General features: G+C 39.8%; 3 protein-coding genes and 1 long non-coding RNA gene across 4 annotated transcripts; 3 read left to right on the forward strand and 1 right to left on the reverse strand.

Moving 5' to 3' along the window:
- Positions 1–3,086: 3,086 nt before the first annotated feature.
- Positions 3,087–4,991, forward strand: LOC110696918. The gene is made up of 3 exons (XR_002506426.1): positions 3,087–3,536; positions 3,745–3,802; positions 4,606–4,991. It is a non-coding gene; the product is annotated as an uncharacterized LOC110696918 (long non-coding RNA).
- A 5,626-nt stretch (positions 4,992–10,617) lies between these two features.
- LOC110696896 (protein FAR1-RELATED SEQUENCE 5-like) lies at positions 10,618–11,160 on the forward strand. The gene has a single exon (XM_021874224.1). It carries the CDS (start codon positions 10,618–10,620, stop codon positions 11,158–11,160), a length of 543 nt encoding a protein of 180 aa, XP_021729916.1.
- A 93-nt stretch (positions 11,161–11,253) lies between these two features.
- Positions 11,254–12,827, forward strand: LOC110696897. The gene is made up of 3 exons (XM_021874225.1): positions 11,254–11,479; positions 11,570–12,190; positions 12,265–12,827. The coding sequence occupies exons 1-3, from the start codon at positions 11,254–11,256 to the stop codon at positions 12,825–12,827; spliced, it is 1,410 nt and encodes a 469-aa protein (XP_021729917.1).
- Positions 12,828–14,020: 1,193 nt separating this feature from the next.
- Positions 14,021–16,102, reverse strand: LOC110696899 (protein MAIN-LIKE 1-like). The gene is made up of 2 exons (XM_021874226.1): positions 16,034–16,102; positions 14,021–14,989 (listed from the first exon to the last, which is right to left on the reverse strand). Exons 1-2 carry the CDS (start codon positions 16,100–16,102, stop codon positions 14,021–14,023), a joined length of 1,038 nt encoding a protein of 345 aa, XP_021729918.1.
- Between the last annotated feature and the right edge of the window lie 68 nt (positions 16,103–16,170).

The raw sequence follows: 16,170 nt of genomic DNA on the forward strand, positions 1-16,170 counted from the left end.
ATTTTTCTCATTAATCATGCAAAAGTTTACAAAAGCTATACAATTTCTAGTAGTAGTACTTTTTGAGATTGTCTACATTCCAAGTTCTAGGCAGCTTTCTACCGTCTGGGGTTTCCAGGCGGTATGTGCCGTCTCGTACTTCCTCAAAGATCCGGTAGGGTCCCTCCCAATTTGGGGTTAATTTGCCTTGTTCATTGGCCCTACCGGTTGCTTCCATTTTGCGAAGCACAAAATCTCCTACTTTCAAGGGCCGTTTGTGAACCCGCTTGTTGTAGGCTCTTGTCATTCTCAGACGGTAGATCTCATGACACAAGGCTGCGTTGCCCCTTCGCTCTGGGAGAGCATCCAGTGCAAACCGCATGGCTTCCCAGTTGGCCTCCTCATCATACAGCATGATGCGGAGGGTTGGCTCATAATGCTCAATGGGGAGTACCGCCTCGGTGCCGTATGTCATAAGAAATGGGGTTTCACCGGTTGCCCCTTTTTCGGTTGTCCTGATGGCCCAAAGGACATGAGGTAATTCCTCTGCCTATAGTCCACCAGCTCTTTCCACCTTCTTCTTTATACCGTCTGAGATCAGCTTGTTGAAAGCCTCAACTTGCCCGTTTACCTGAGGCCGGCCAACAGATGCAAAACAATGGGAGATTCCTTGGTCCCCCAACCAGCTCTTGAGGACAGGCGTTTCAAATTGTGTTTCGTTGTCAAAAACCATGGACACTGGAACCCCAAACCGGGTGATGACGTTTCTCCAGATGAAGGAGATCACATCCGCTTGAGGGAAGCGGAGTCTGTTTGGATCGAACTTGAGGCCCTCCCCCTCCTTTGGCTTTGGGTGAGGGGTAGGGACCTGGTATTTGATCGTCTTCTTCCCAGAGGAAGGCTTCTTGGCCGGCTGACTCTTTTTGGGAGTAGCTGACCGAATAAGGTTCTTGATCTCGCCCTTGAAACTATTCATGAAGGTCATGAGTTCGTTCCTGGTGACGGGAGCAGAGCCTTCTGCCGCCTGGGCAGCTCCAACCGGGTTGCCGGCTGGGTTGCCTGGAGCAGCTTGGTTGTTATCCCGCTCCTTCTTATCTCTAGAACGGGTGTGTTTTGTTCTAAAGGACCCGTCTGGGGCCACATAGGTGTTGACTTCATAGTCGTCACCACTTTCATGGTCCGTCTGGACCTCAGGCTCGATCAACGGCCGCTTGTCCTGATCCGGTGGTACCGGGTTAGAAGTCATCTCAGAAGTACTCTCCCCACAGACGGCGCCAAATGTTTCGGGGTTTTTTTATGTGTCCTACGGGAGAGTTACAATTCCGAGAATGCCCTTCACCGCTTGTACCTGCAAAACCTCGAAGTCTTCGGTTGGTTGGAGCTCCGCCTCCGACGATCAAGTCAGTAACGTACAGGAGGAAAAGTGTGCATTAATAGTGAAAATTACTTCTCACGTAATGGGAGAATTCTGCAATTAATATTGCTCAAGATTGGTGTATATATTTATGAATGCCCCATTAATGAGGGTCCTTCCACTATTTATAGTGGGGAGTCTTTGTTCCCCATTTAGGGTTCATTGGACACGTGTCAGCAGGGGATTGGAGCCCTGCTGACCAATGGCTGGGTGCCACGTGTCTGGGGTGTTTTTTACCCCAAACAGCTGCCAACATGCGAGGCATGGCCACAAGCCCAGCAGCAGCTCTCGCGTACTAGCTGGGCAACTGCGCCATGCCGAGCTAGCTGGCAGCACAAGCTAGCTAGCATCGCATGTTAGTTGCTGGCGCGCGCAAGCGTGACAGCATGCTAGCACAACCATCATCACTCTGCCAGCAGCCCGCAAGCACGCGCATCATGCTGGGCCGAGTATGCGGCCAGCCAACATCATTCGGCCAGTAGCCCGTAAGCACGCGCAGCATGATGGGTCAAATGTGCGGCCAACCAGTAGGCCTAGCCAACGGGCCACGCTGCCAGCATGGCAACCTTGGCGCCCAAGGCTGGCTGCAGTCGGTTGGCGCGCGGCTATTGGGCAGCTATGTGAGGGCCGGCTTTTTGTGGGAAGGTTTGGGGATCGAGGAGGCCATGTGGTCCTCCTTTGGTCCTCATCTACTCCCTTAGTCACAATGTGACACTTGTTGATTGTTGATTGTTTTGCCTTTTTATTTGATATTTGAAATAAAATTAAATTGTAAAAAGGCATTTTACCAACTCTCCCACATTAATGGGAGATTGGAATTCTCAAGGAGATTTCCCTATAAATACCCATCATTGGAAATTGGAAAACTTACTTTGAGTTGTGAACTTGAAAGGATCTCCACAAGCGAGAACACTTTCGTTCTAATACTCTAGTTTTCTTGGTCTAGCCCCGGCTAAGCTCCGGGGTAGGGGCCGTTCGGGTCGGTCTTGAGGGTGAGAGTCGTCGGAGGCTATCGCGAGTGCGAAGCTTCGTTAGCTTTCAAGTAAGAGCTCAAGACAAGCGAAGCACGCGTCAAGGGTATATCCGTCTTTCTCTTTCTTGTTAATTGATTATGTTATTAATTATGTTGTTAATTAATATGCATGTTTTAGTTGCTTTAATTTGTGTGCGGGTCATGGGATGGGTTTTAGTTCCGCGTGGTGTCGAACATCACGATACCCAACATTCTCGCTTTCGGAGATCCCTTTGTATTCACCAACTCAAGTGAAGCTCCCAATACCCAATGGCCAATGATGGGTATTTATAGGGAAAGGATCCCAAGAATTCCCATCATCTTTTAATGTGGGATAGTTGGTAAATTGCCAAAATAGAGAATTACTTTAATTCTAAATTAAATTAAAAAGGCAAAACAATCAACAAACAACAAGTGGCACAAAGAGAGCAAGGGGTTAGGTGAGGACCACACCTCCCTTGCTCCCCAAGCTATTCCTCTCAATAGGGCTGAGCAGAACTATCTGAAGATCCGAAAATCCGATGATCCGATCCGCATCCGATCCGAAAATTATGGATATCCGATCCGAATTTCGATTTCGGATCGGATATCCGATCCGGATTTTCAGATATCGGATCGGATATCGGATATCCAAATTTTGGATTTCGGATATCCGATATCCGAACATTTTTCGGATATCGGATGTCGTATATACGAATATCCGACAAATCCGGATCGGATTTCGGATATCCGATCCAAATATCCGAAATTTACTTGTTTTTCCTTTTTTATTTCTCAAATTTTCTAAAAAAAAAATATATGCAAAAAGAAAATTCTCGAACCCTAATTGACCTAATTCCCTAAACACTCCTTTATCTCAAATGCAGTCACGCCTCTCTCTCTCTCTCTCTCCTCTATCTCTCTCTGTCTCTCTCTCCTCTCTTGAGTCTCTTCTCGTTCTCTGGCTTTCTCCTCTCAAACTCTCAAGGCTCTCACTCTCTCAGATCTCACTTCAAAAGTTCAAATCCCTTACATAAATTGAAATTTCTGAATTTCTAGGGTTTTTATTTTTTGAAATTGGTCGTTGAAGGCTTGAAGCTCCATTCAACCTCGTGCTCTCCGCCATTGAAGGTCCTCTGTTTTTAATTTTTGGTGAGTTTTTTGTTTTTCATTTTTAAATCTACAAATATAAATGTCATATTGTTTGAACGGGGTTCGTTTTATTTTTTTTGTTTAATTTTCTGTATATTTTTTGTTGTATGTTGAATTGTTGATGTGGGTTTTGACGTTTTGTTTAACTTTCCTTGTTTATTTTCTGTTTATTTTCTTGCTAAAATTTCTGTTTATTTTTTTGTTGTAGGTTGAACACTTGAACCTCGTGCTCACCGCCATTGGAGATCTTCTGTATTTTACTTTTGGTGAGTTTTTTGTTTTTTGTATTTTACTTGAACACTTGAACATAATGTGGTGTGTTGAACGGGGTTAAATTGGCCATTTAAATTTCAGTTTAAATTTTCTATTTTTGTTAAATTGGCCGTTTAATTTTCTGTTTTGTGTTGCTGAACTTAGTAGAGAAACTAGCCTCTCATTCCCCATGTATAGCTGAACTTAGTTTTTGTGTTGCTCCCCTCTGTGAGGTTTATAAACATACTGATGTCCATCTTGCAAGTTTGAAGCATCAACTTTTATTTGTCTACTGTTTGTCTTTTTTGCTCTCTCTTTCTGCATTCCCTTACATAGATGGCCTACTGTCATTATTTGCTTGTTTATATATGATTATATGCAACTTGGAGTGGAATTGCAGTCATTTTGTTTTATATTTGATAATTTTTTTATTGATACAAATGTTAATGTTGTGTTGTAGATAATGGATGATCATGATGTATTGTGACTGTTTTCTGATTTATCCAAGTGCATGACAGCAATTCTCTTTAAACCTTGTACATGACAGCAATATTAATGAATAATGGCATTGAAGTTATCATATGTTGTATATCAGGCTTCTGCTGTGAATACTTGGAGTTTGAACCTTTTATTTACTAAAGTATAGTATACTAAAGAAGAAAAACAAGTCATGTATTTGGGTTTTCACTTTTCAGTGAAGTTGGTTGATTAAGTTTCTTTACTTCAAATAGCTGATTCGTGTGTATAATTCTTGAAATCTAAAAAGTATTAGATCTAATTGTCTAATTCTTTATTTGAATGTTCCTGTGTTTTCTAGGTACAGTCACAGGAATCAACTGGTGTGCTTCATGCATTACCAAACTGGTGGAGCATGGGATCCTTAATTCCTTATGATGTGAATTCTGTTACATTAATTAGTGAATCAACAATCCAGCTTTGGGATTTACGGACTTTGAACATTTCTTTGTTTTGTAATGTGACAATTAGTATGCAAGTTCTCTAAAATTTCCTTATATTGCAATATGTTATAATTAGTTGGACTTCAGGTTTTTTTAGTCACTTTGTGAGTTTGTTCACAGGTTATTCAAAATTTCAAATCAGTCACTTTGGTTTGTTCAGGTTGTATAATTACTTAAGTTATTCAGGTTATTTAATTTTGGAATTTGTTCAGGTTGTATAATAGCAAAATAACTAAAATATGCATATGAATTTGTCTTTTTAAAAAAGTAATTTTGCCTTTAAGAGCTAAATTTAGTATAAAATGATTGATATTAAATTATTAATAAATAGAATCGGATACTGGATATCTGATATATCCGATCCTAAAATTTCGGATATCGGATATCCGAAGCTTTCGGATCGGATATCGGATATCAGATATCCTAAATTTCGGATACGGATATCCAATTCGAAACCCAATTTCGGATCGGATATCCGATCCGTGCTCACCCCTACCTCTCAAATGGCTAGGTGCAATGGGAAGTTGCCAAGTGGCAGCTAGCCTTGGGCACCAAGGCAGCCATGCAGGCGCCCGGTTCCCTCAGCTGGGCCTTCCCGCAACAGCAAGACACGCACATGCGGCTGCTTGTTGCTGGGCGCTGCTACTGTGTCGCGCACCATGCTTGGTGCTAGCAACAACTAGTGAGGCCCAGCACGCTAGCTTACGGCTGGCCTTGCTAGCATTGTTAGCACGCGAGCTCGGTCAGCAAGCCCATGCCAGCACCCGTATGGGGCTGCTGGGATTGCGGCCTTGCTAGCGGCTATGGCTAGCAGCACTATAAAGCCTAGCCCACGCTTGGCTAGGCCTTCGTGAGGCTACGACTATAATTTTGACTTGTTGTTTGGATAATTTTTCCATCTCGTCAGTTCATAAATTCGACTCGACTTTCGACACTCGGCTTTGACGCTCTAAGCTCGGTATATGACGACTAGTTCGTAAAATCTCTATCGACTAATTTAATCTTTCGGATTAATTCGTCGCTTCGGTTCGGTTACACGATTGGATGTGACCTGAAGTGTTCAGTCAAAATTAAGCTGTAATATTAATTATACATTAATATTACTGATCGGAAGCGGCCTTTAGCTAGGCATTCCGATCACTTGACCTTACTGAATAATTAGCTTTCCTAATTAATTCCAATTTTGGTACATATATGTTTGATTTGTTTTACATCGTACAACTTATCTAGATTAATTGTAAGACTACTTTTTTTATAAAAGTATTTATCATATTTGAATCCTTTCTAATTTATTAGATCCATAATCACTCTCTAATGAACCTAATCTTGTCTAATTTTGGTACCTAATAGATTATAGCTTTTACTATACGACTATACCAACAACTTGCATCAAAGACAAAGTACAATTAAGTTCTTTACAAAATAAACCATGTACAAACAAGTTTACCACTATCAACCTATTGCGAGTGGGAAGTGCATTAGCGATGAACAACAATCCAAACTAAAAAAATAAAAAGCAAGACTACAAAAATTTAATATGATGGGGTTTGAAATTATTCACCGTTATTGAATTATAAAGGGATATAAACCATCAAATAGGGCATACATAACTCGTCTTATTATGTTGTTATCAAAAAGGGCGAAAAATTGATCGTTGTCTTATATTTGATCAGAAAGGGCGACTGAATTAATTTCACCCTCTTTAATAAATAAAACAATAAGGGCGACTTTAATTAATCGCCCTCTTTGATAAACGATAAGGGAAAATTAAAAGAATTTGTCGTCCTTTCTTGCACAAATAAACAAACACTTCTATTGTAGTATTGTACTACGTAAAACAAACCCCAAAACAAAAACTCCAAACCCCTCTCTCTCTCTCTCTCTCTCTCTCTCTCTTTCTCTCTCTCTCCTCACAATGCGATTTTAATTGAAACGAGTTTGGAGCTTTCTCGATCCTCCATTGAAGCGACTTTGAGCTTTCTCGATCCTCCATTGAAGCAAATTTGAGCTTTCTGGATCCTCCAATGAAGCGACTTTAAGCTTTCTCCTCTATTGTAGCGGCTTCTCGGGTAGTACTTCTTAAATATCGACTATCAATTTCACAATCTAGGGTTTATTGCTAGTTAATTGCTAAAATGTTTTTGTTATTGAATTGTTGTTTGGATTCGAAATTTGTTGTATAGCATGCGACTTTTGTCGAGTCAAGCTTTCGATTTTTCTTGTTAATATTTAAGATTCAAAATGTTATGTTTCAATTTTTTTAGAATCGAAATTGTTGTCTATTTATTTGCAATTATGATTAAATTTGGTAGTTTATGAATTGGTTGTGCTCGTGCTCAAAGTTGTAGTCGACTGTGTACAAATTATGATCAGGGATTGCAAAATGTAAACAGCTTAATCGTATGATTTTTACATTGTTTATTTTGTTTAATTTAATTGAAATTTACGAATATTTTTGTTAACTAGGTTAATTGTACAGTTTGGATGGGAATATATCTCTGTGAATTTAGGTTATTTTTTCTATTTGGATGTGATTATATTACTATTATTTCAAGAATTTGTTGCTGCATATATCTGTCTTTATTGTTGGAAAACTGTGAATTGGTTATTGTTTCATTCTATTGCTTAAATTGTATTATTATTATTATTAAGACTCAATTTGTGAATATATACTTTTGTTTCAAATTGTTTGCTGTCTTTTTTTTTTAAATTTGAAGTTGGTTTTATATGTTGAGATTGATTTTATATTTTTCTTATATGGTGATATTCAGTTATTGAGGTTATTGTATATGTCAAATATCTTTCTACTAATGGGTTTTCAACTGGCATGAATTGACTACCTTTATGGGTTCAAGTTGAAAGGAATGGTGTCCTTCGAACAAGTGTATTATTACGATAGAGGGTTTGGAATTAATTAGGAAGCTAATTATTCAGTGAGGTCAAGTAATCGGAATGCCTAGTTGGAGGCCGCTTCCGATCAGTAATATTAATGTATAATTAATATTACAGCTTAATCTTGACTAAACCCTTCGGGTCACACCTAATCGTGTAACCGAACCGAAGCGACGAATTAATCCAAAGGATTAAATGAGTCAATAGAGTTTTTACGAACATAGACGTCGGATTCCGAGCTTAGAGCGTTGAAGCCGAGCGTCGTAAGTCGAGTCGAATTTAGGAATCAACGAGACTGAAAAATCAACCAAACAACAAGTCACAAAATATAGCCCTAGCCTCGGAATGGCCGAGCCATCCGAGGGACTAGGGTTATATGTCTAGCAAAGCTGCTAGCCAAGTGCGTTCTACTTGTTTGGTTTGAGTGCTTGATAATATATCCCCTGCTTCTATATGTTTAAAAAAAAAATTTATCTTTTAGTTTTAGGCTTTTAATTTTCGCTGCTTTAATTACCTTGATGTTATATGAGTAATATCATTTGATTTTATACTGTTAGAATCTTTTTGGTTTGATGTTTTAAAGTCTTTTGTAGTGATTCACATTGAATTTTTAGCAACTATAATATATCTGTACAAAATCTATTCATATAATTCAATTAAGGTGTCTAATAAACTTGTATCCAAGGTCTAAGGCTTATTTGTTGGGGTGGGGGTTTTAGATGACTGAAAAACTGAATATTATTTATGAATTTAGGCCTTTAAATAGGCTACAGCTATGTGAGAAAAAACGTATAAAACAAAGCTAAGAAATTGCATAAAACTTCAAGGAAAAGAGCCCTTGCTAGCAGAACATGCTTATCAGATTTTCCAGCTGTACCACTTGACAAAAATTGACTTAAATCCCTAAAAAATATTTTTATTCAATTTTTCTGATATTTTTCCTTAACACTAGATACCCTATTCTAACTACTGCAACTCAAATCGCCTCAAAATTCAAATCCAATTGGTGCAGTTTATTCTTGCATTCTGACCCACCCTTAGAACTCAAAAACTAACTTTTACATATATCCTTGTATATGAAGCCCCTGAACTTTTACAAAGTGAACCTTATAGGGACCTAAGCAATATAATCTACTTCTAAGCTACCCAATCTTACTAACTTCACTTATTTATCTCATATGCAGCTGCATATTTTGATGGAGTGCATATAGGCGCATAGGCCCTATGTGTTTCACAAGCACATAGGAGGGCATTTTAGGATTTTTATTATTTTTTTCTCTCCCTTAATGGTACAATGGTACATTTAATGTACCATTATGCATGTAGTGGTACTTTTTGCCATCAAATTTTGTACCACCGCTTTTTCTCGTGTTCGCATTATTTACAAAAATGTCATCCTATTTATTTCATTGGCACATAGGCCTTATGTGCCAATACTAATTCATTTTGATGTCTGAACTGCTATTCGTCGTTCGCAAATTACAGGGTGACGCTCACATTTTTAATTGAAATGACATTTTTGCCCTTGTGGGTATTTTTATTTATTTAAGGGTCCACCTTGGGTAACTTTAGTTACCGACAACATAAAAAACATTCCCGAGCCCACACTTGTCTTAAAAAAATCCCGAGCAATAAAAATTCCCGGTTCCACCATTGTACGGTAATCCCGAGGTATTTAAAAATCCCGGGGCAGAAACGGAAAGTGTACGGAGTGGTGTTTTACGATGGACGACGACAACGTTCACACGCCGGAGGGTTCGTCGGAAGAATTTGTAAGTTTTTCGAAATTTTTTTTTTTTGGAAAGAGGACCGCCCAATTTTTCCGGATGTATGGGTGGGGATCCGCCCAAAATTTCCGGATCTCCCACATAACATCCGGAAATTTCAGGCAGATGTAGACATCCGGATGAAATTTCCGGAAGTTATGGGGGAGATCCGGAAATTTTGGGCGGATCCCCTTCCGTACATCCGGAAATATTGGGCGGATGTACCTTTGTATTTTTTTTTTCTTTTTTTCTTTTTTTTTTTACGTAATTGTCTAATTATTATTTTTATTATGAATAAAAGTTAAATTAGTTTGTATTATGTAATATTTGTTAATATTATGTACTTATTATTATTATTATTATTATTATTATTATTATGGTTATTAATATTAGTTTTGTTAATTTTGTAAATTTTTGTTATGATTATGATTATTATTAATATTATTATTACTATTATTATTACTATTGTTGTTATTATTATTATATTAGTTATTATTTGTTAATGTTACGTAGTTATTGTTGTTATTATTATTAGTATTATTATTGTCATTGTTATTATTGTTATCATTAGTATTATTATTGTTATTATTATTATCATTAGTATTATTACTGTTATTGTTATTGTTATTATTATTATTACTATTATTATTATTATTATTATTATTGTTATTATTGTTATTTTTATTTTTATTATGATTATTTTTATTATTATTGTTATTATTATTGTTAAATTTAAAATACTAATCCTTGCGTGTTTTATTTGTTTGTGTTGTAATTTTATAGGATTCGGAGGTTGAAGACGACGGTGACGTTGTGAATTACAGTGCACATTTTGTGACAGACACGGTTTTTCTAACGTTTGACGATGCAGTTAGATGGGCGGATGTTGTTGCAATAAATCTGGGATTTATTTTGGTGAAATCGTCTTTCAACAAACAGAGGGATGGTCGACCAGTTCGATATTTAAGATGTGATCGGGGACGTAGGAGTAAGCCGAGAGATCTTGAGAACGCAATTCAGAAGGACACCAAAACCAAGGGCATTGGTTGTCCTTTCTACATCAAGATATGTTACGAGTTCGTCACCCATACTTGGGTTATCCGAGCGAAATATGATGTAACTGGGACCCACAACCATCCAATGATTGCGTATCCATAGGGTCATCGTAAAATTAGTGGGTTGAGCCCGAATGCGAAGCAGGTTGTGCGTGACATGACGAAGTCTAAGGTTGCACCGCGTAACATCATGGCGGCTATTGCGGAGCAATTTCCTGATGATCATCCAAACACCAGACACATCTACAATTGCCGGAATGACTTCAGAGAGGAGATGTCTGATGGGAGAGGAGTTGTTCAGCAATTTCTACATTTGGCGAGACAGAGTCAGTATGTTTACTGGGTCATGTCCGATGATGAAGGCGTTTTACAGCACGCCTTTATGGCGCATCCAGTCATGGTAGACATCCTACGGACGTACCCCTATGTGATCGGTATGGATTCCACTTACAAGACTAACCGATACGGGATGCCGTTCTTTGAGATAGTTAGCGTGACACCGACAAATCAGAATTTTCTCGTCGGTTACGTGTTCATGCGCAACGAGAGCACGACAAGCTATCAATGGGTTTTGCAGAGGTTGAGAGACGTGATTGGGTATGATAAGGAGCCGTCGGTTTTCTTGACAGACCGTGAGCTTGGGCTATGTGCTGCATTGAGGGAAGTGTTTCCAGGAACCTCGCACTTACTTTGTCGATGACACATTAACAAAGATGTGGAGGCTCGGGTCACTGCTATGTTCAAAAACAAGAAGATCGGTGCGTCTTTCAAAAACGGAAAATGGAAACGTATCATGGACGCTGCAACCGAGGAAGATTATGAGGCCGCTGTAGATATAATGAAAGATAAGTGGGCAAGTTATCCAGCAGTGATACAATATGTAGAGAACACATGGCTTTGTCATAAAACGAAGTTTGTGACATTTTGGACAAACCAAGTTCTACATTATGGCAACACCAGCACTTGCAGAGTTGAGAGCCAACATTCGGCCGTGAAGATGTGGTTTGATTCCTCGACAGGTTTGGTGTTTGCTTATTGTACTTCATGTATGTACTTTATTTTAGGAATTTGAGTTACAAATCATAACGGTTTTTCATTGTAATGTGCAGGTTCTTTGGATACCGTATGGGCTCGAGTTCATAGCCACATTGGTAATCAAATCATCGCAATTCGTAATGGTTTGGAGGCTTCTAGGTCGAAGATAGGTCAAAAGTACCGACAGTTGCCACTGTCACGTATAAACGGGAAGGTGTCTCAGCATTGTTTGAAGGTTCTCGATGAGGAGACAAGGAGGATGAGGGAGCTGAGTTATCAAGTGCACGAACGATGTGGATGTGCAATGCGTGTGACCCACGGTTTGCCCTGTGCTTGCCAGATACATGATTCGCTAGCTGCTGGGACAGGATTGTACATAAGACAAATTCACCCGTTTTGGAGGACCTTGGTCATTCGTTCTGGTGATGATGGGACGGTGCCTGGCAATGACTCGACCGAGAATGCCGCACATTTTCGTTCTCTGATGGAGGAGGTAATCGTTAGTGATCCTGCTGTTCTTCAAAACGTGTCTCGCATCATTGAAGAGGAGCTGCATCCGGATCATTCTGATCTCAGAGAGCCTGTTGTAAACCACCGGGTTCGTGGTCGACCAAGAAACAATGATACAAGACGTGATCGTTCTTATTTTGAACATGTAAACCGCCAACACACTGAACGCGGCGCACGACAAACAGGTACGATTGAGTGTTGTGTTTTTCACATAAATCAGCGTTCACTAAACTATTAACTGAAACCTACATTTGTGTAGGAGATGTAAATGACATTAGCCAAAGCCGTTATCGACACTCGCTTCCAGGGCCGATGTTGCCTTACATCACAGGATGGAAGGATGTCATTGGCGATGGGAACTGTGGGTTTCGTTGTGTGGCCGAGTTCTTCTTCGGTGATCAAGGCCGATGGTATGACGCTCGAGAGACAATAGCGAATGAGGTCCTCGGTTATCGAGCCCTATATGAGAGGATTTATGGGCTTGGAAGACTTGAGATCAATGTGCAGCGTATTCGATGGGACGGTGGGGCGGTTGATTCCCGTCATTGGATGGTTGCAATTCAAGATTTATTTCCTATTGCGACTTGGTTCAACACAGCGGTTATTATTCTTGGTGTAGGCCAAACACCAACCTGCTACTACCCATGCCTCACGATATTGCCGTTGCGGGCAAGAAGGGGGGTCACAGCACCGGAGCAAGAGTTTGTCATCGCTACAGTTGGGGGCTCACATTTTATTTGTATTGAACTTGCACCAGATTCGCCACTTCCCCCGATTGCAGGTTGGTGGACCGAGAACCACGACCCAAGTGTTGACGGTTGAGATCAGCGTTACGCAGCTAGAACGAACATGTGGGATGCCTTAATTAGATAGTGAACATATTGTTGTACTTTCATTTATGTTAAACAGTTGTAGTTATGTAATTTGCAACGAATTGAACTTAAATAAACAAAATGTATACAAAACCACCAAAACAGTTGTTCAATCCTTAAAGTACATTACGAATAAATAGTACATAAACGAAATGGGTACAGGTGAAAAAAAATTAAAAACAGCAAGTTCACAACCCCATCATTGCCCTCCAATCAGCTCGTAGCGCCTCAGCCATTGCTCTTGTATCACGCGATAGGCTCGGATACTCCTCCAGTGTCCTGTTGATGACCTCCATAAACCGACCCATCCACTTCAATTAGAAAAACAACATATTAAATAAATCACAAGTTTTTCTAAAAAAAAAAACAACATATTAAAAACAACATATTAAAAAAACATATTAAATTATACCAAAAAATACAACTACTTACGTAATCCGTGTTAGTTCTCTCTGTCAGTGTGCGACTCTCATGTGATGACACAATTAGAGAAACACGTGGATGAGAAAATCGGTACAACCACTGCATGTAACCAGGACCGACCGTAGGAGCACCACCACCAAGTCTGCTGAGGGCACCTACCACGACACTGAAAGACACACCAGGGACAAACCGAGTCCACATCACAGATGTCATCTCTGGCGGAAAGTCAACCCGATACATCTTCAAGTTCGTCGGTCTCTTAACCTTCTCATGATAATGGCTTGTGGAATGCCCTGGACGTATCCAAGTTGCCGAACCACTCGATCAGGCATGTATGGCTCAATGATGCTACGATACTGGATGCAACCAATGAAAAGAGTAGCAGGCACGCGTCGTGCTGGATCAACTTCGTACGGTAGCCAGTTAACTTCATTGTCAGTTAAATGATCCAACCTAGCCCGAAAAGCGAGAAGGCGCTCCATGCTCTTGTTAGGGCACCCCGATCCAACATCCCAGGCGGACGCACGAGGAATAGCAAGCTCTCTGGTCAAGGTCCCCTGCTGAGGCCGAAAACACGGAAAGTACTCGTAGATCCTCGCCTGTAGAAGCGTAAGACAGCCAGCGATAGAATCAGCATCACTACGTGATGCTGTACCCAAATGCCGGTACATGTATGCTAGCACAGCAGAACCCCAGGAGTACTCACTAATCTGAACATCCTCAAGGATGAGTACGGTTTCCACTCTTGTCCAAAAACAAACAACCGCCGAGTACTAACCACAGGTACGCCCTGTAATGGAAACTGAAGGGCCTCTGCGCCTCCAAGGTCGACTCCACTATCCTCTCAGTCAGGACCCCAATACCCTGCCATACGGTTTTGGTACCGCACTTCTCGTTCAGCTCTTCCTCAGTCATATCCAAGGTAACCGAGCATGCGTCCCGTAAAATGTCCGTGCTAGGAGTAGTGGAAACCATGGAACCGTCGACACGAAGCCCTAGAATATGATACACATCATGCAGCATGATCGTGATCTCCCCAAAAGGCATGTGAAACGTGTTCGTGTCTGGCTGCCATCTCTCAACAAAAGCAGAAATCAAGGGCCAGTCAAATCGCCTGAACATGATCCCGGGTAAGTGAGATAGACCACTGCCATCAATCGGTTCCAGGTGCTCCTGCGGAAGACGAGCGCGCCAGTTACCCAATTCAGTACACAACTGTGTCCTGCTCAAACACCGCAGAACGTTTCGCTCCTGCCCACCCCATATGTAGGCAGACACGTGACCCCCAAAACTTGGAATAACAGTACCATCCTCAGGCCCACCTGGCATCGGCTCTTGCACCACCCATGACTCTGACGAGCTGGTAGAAGCTTGAGCTGGTTCACTACTACTAACATATCTCCCATGGTCACCCCTATACACAGTACGGTAATCCTGAGGGTCGTACTGTGCATCTCCAGCAGATTGACTTCCTCGATCTTCATCCTCATCGTCTGATGAAGGCACTCTAGTAGACGAATACATGGGGGTGCTCCCCTGTGACTGGTGCTCCCCCGACCAAGCACTAGCAGTCCCATACTGCTGCTCATGGTGAAACGGTGCATGTGAAGGTCCTGCACCACCTAACTCCCTCCCAACAGACGCATTCAAACGTCTTGATCTTGCATGACGAGGACCATAACCCTCAATCTGCATTAAATAAATAAGTACATAATCATATTTCAATAATAATTCATATTCAAAAAAATCAAATCAAAACTATAATAAATCAAATCAAATAAACAACAATAACCACATTACTAATAATAACAATAATATTATTCTTACAATACTAATACACTACTAACAATAACAACACACTAATAACACACTACAAATAATTTCAACACAATAACAGACCAAATCAAAACTATAATTAACCACAAAATTGCCAAAATTAAAACGCAACAACGACAACCCAAAAAAAAAACAATTACAATAACAATAGCAACAATTTAAGTCAACAACCATAATACATAACAACAACAGCAGCAAAAACCAATACTAACCAAATAAAATTTACATAACAATAACAATACATAGCAACAACAAACTTATTAAAATAAAATCAAGAATTATTGCTAAACTATAATTATTGCAAAACTAAATCAACAAAAAATACATAACAATAACTATTGCAAAACTAAATCTAGAAAAAAATTATTTTAATGCCACAAATCAAGGACAGAAATATTTTCAAATTAAAAATTTTTTAAAAAAAATAAAACATGCAACAAATCAACAAAATCGAGGACAAAAATAAAAAAAAAAGAAAAACATAAATTAAAAAACAAAGGAAAAACAGAAAAACAAAAAAAAGGGAAAAACAGAAAAACAAAAAAAAAGGGAAAAACAGAAGGAAAAAAAGAGGAAAAACAGAAAAAAAAAAACAAAAGGGGGAAAAACAGAAAAAAAAAAAGAGGAAAAGCAGAAAAAAAAACAAAAGAGGGAAATACAGAAAAAAAAGGAAAAACAGAAAAACAAAAAATAAAATAAAAAAAAAACTGGAAACACCACTTCCGCCCAGAAATTCCGGAAGTCCAGGGGAACTTCCGGAAATTTCAGGCGGAAACCCCACTTTCGCCTGAAATTTCCGGATGTTCCTCAAGACTTCCGGAATTTCTGGGCGGAAGTGCTCTCCTCCAGATTTTTTTTTTAAATTCAAAAATTTAAAAACAAAAAAAAAAATCTCACCGGCTCGCCGCCGCTAACGCCGCCACCACGACCACCAAACGTCAACCTAATTCTTCGTCGGTCTGCCATTGTCGGATTCAACGTTTGATTGCTAGATTTGCTTGAGTTTGAGTAACCTTCAACTATTTTGGTTTTTT

Source organism: Chenopodium quinoa, unplaced genomic scaffold (genome assembly GCF_001683475.1).
Source record: "Chenopodium quinoa cultivar QQ74 unplaced genomic scaffold, ASM168347v1, whole genome shotgun sequence".
NCBI lineage: Eukaryota > Viridiplantae > Streptophyta > Magnoliopsida > Caryophyllales > Amaranthaceae > Chenopodium > Chenopodium quinoa.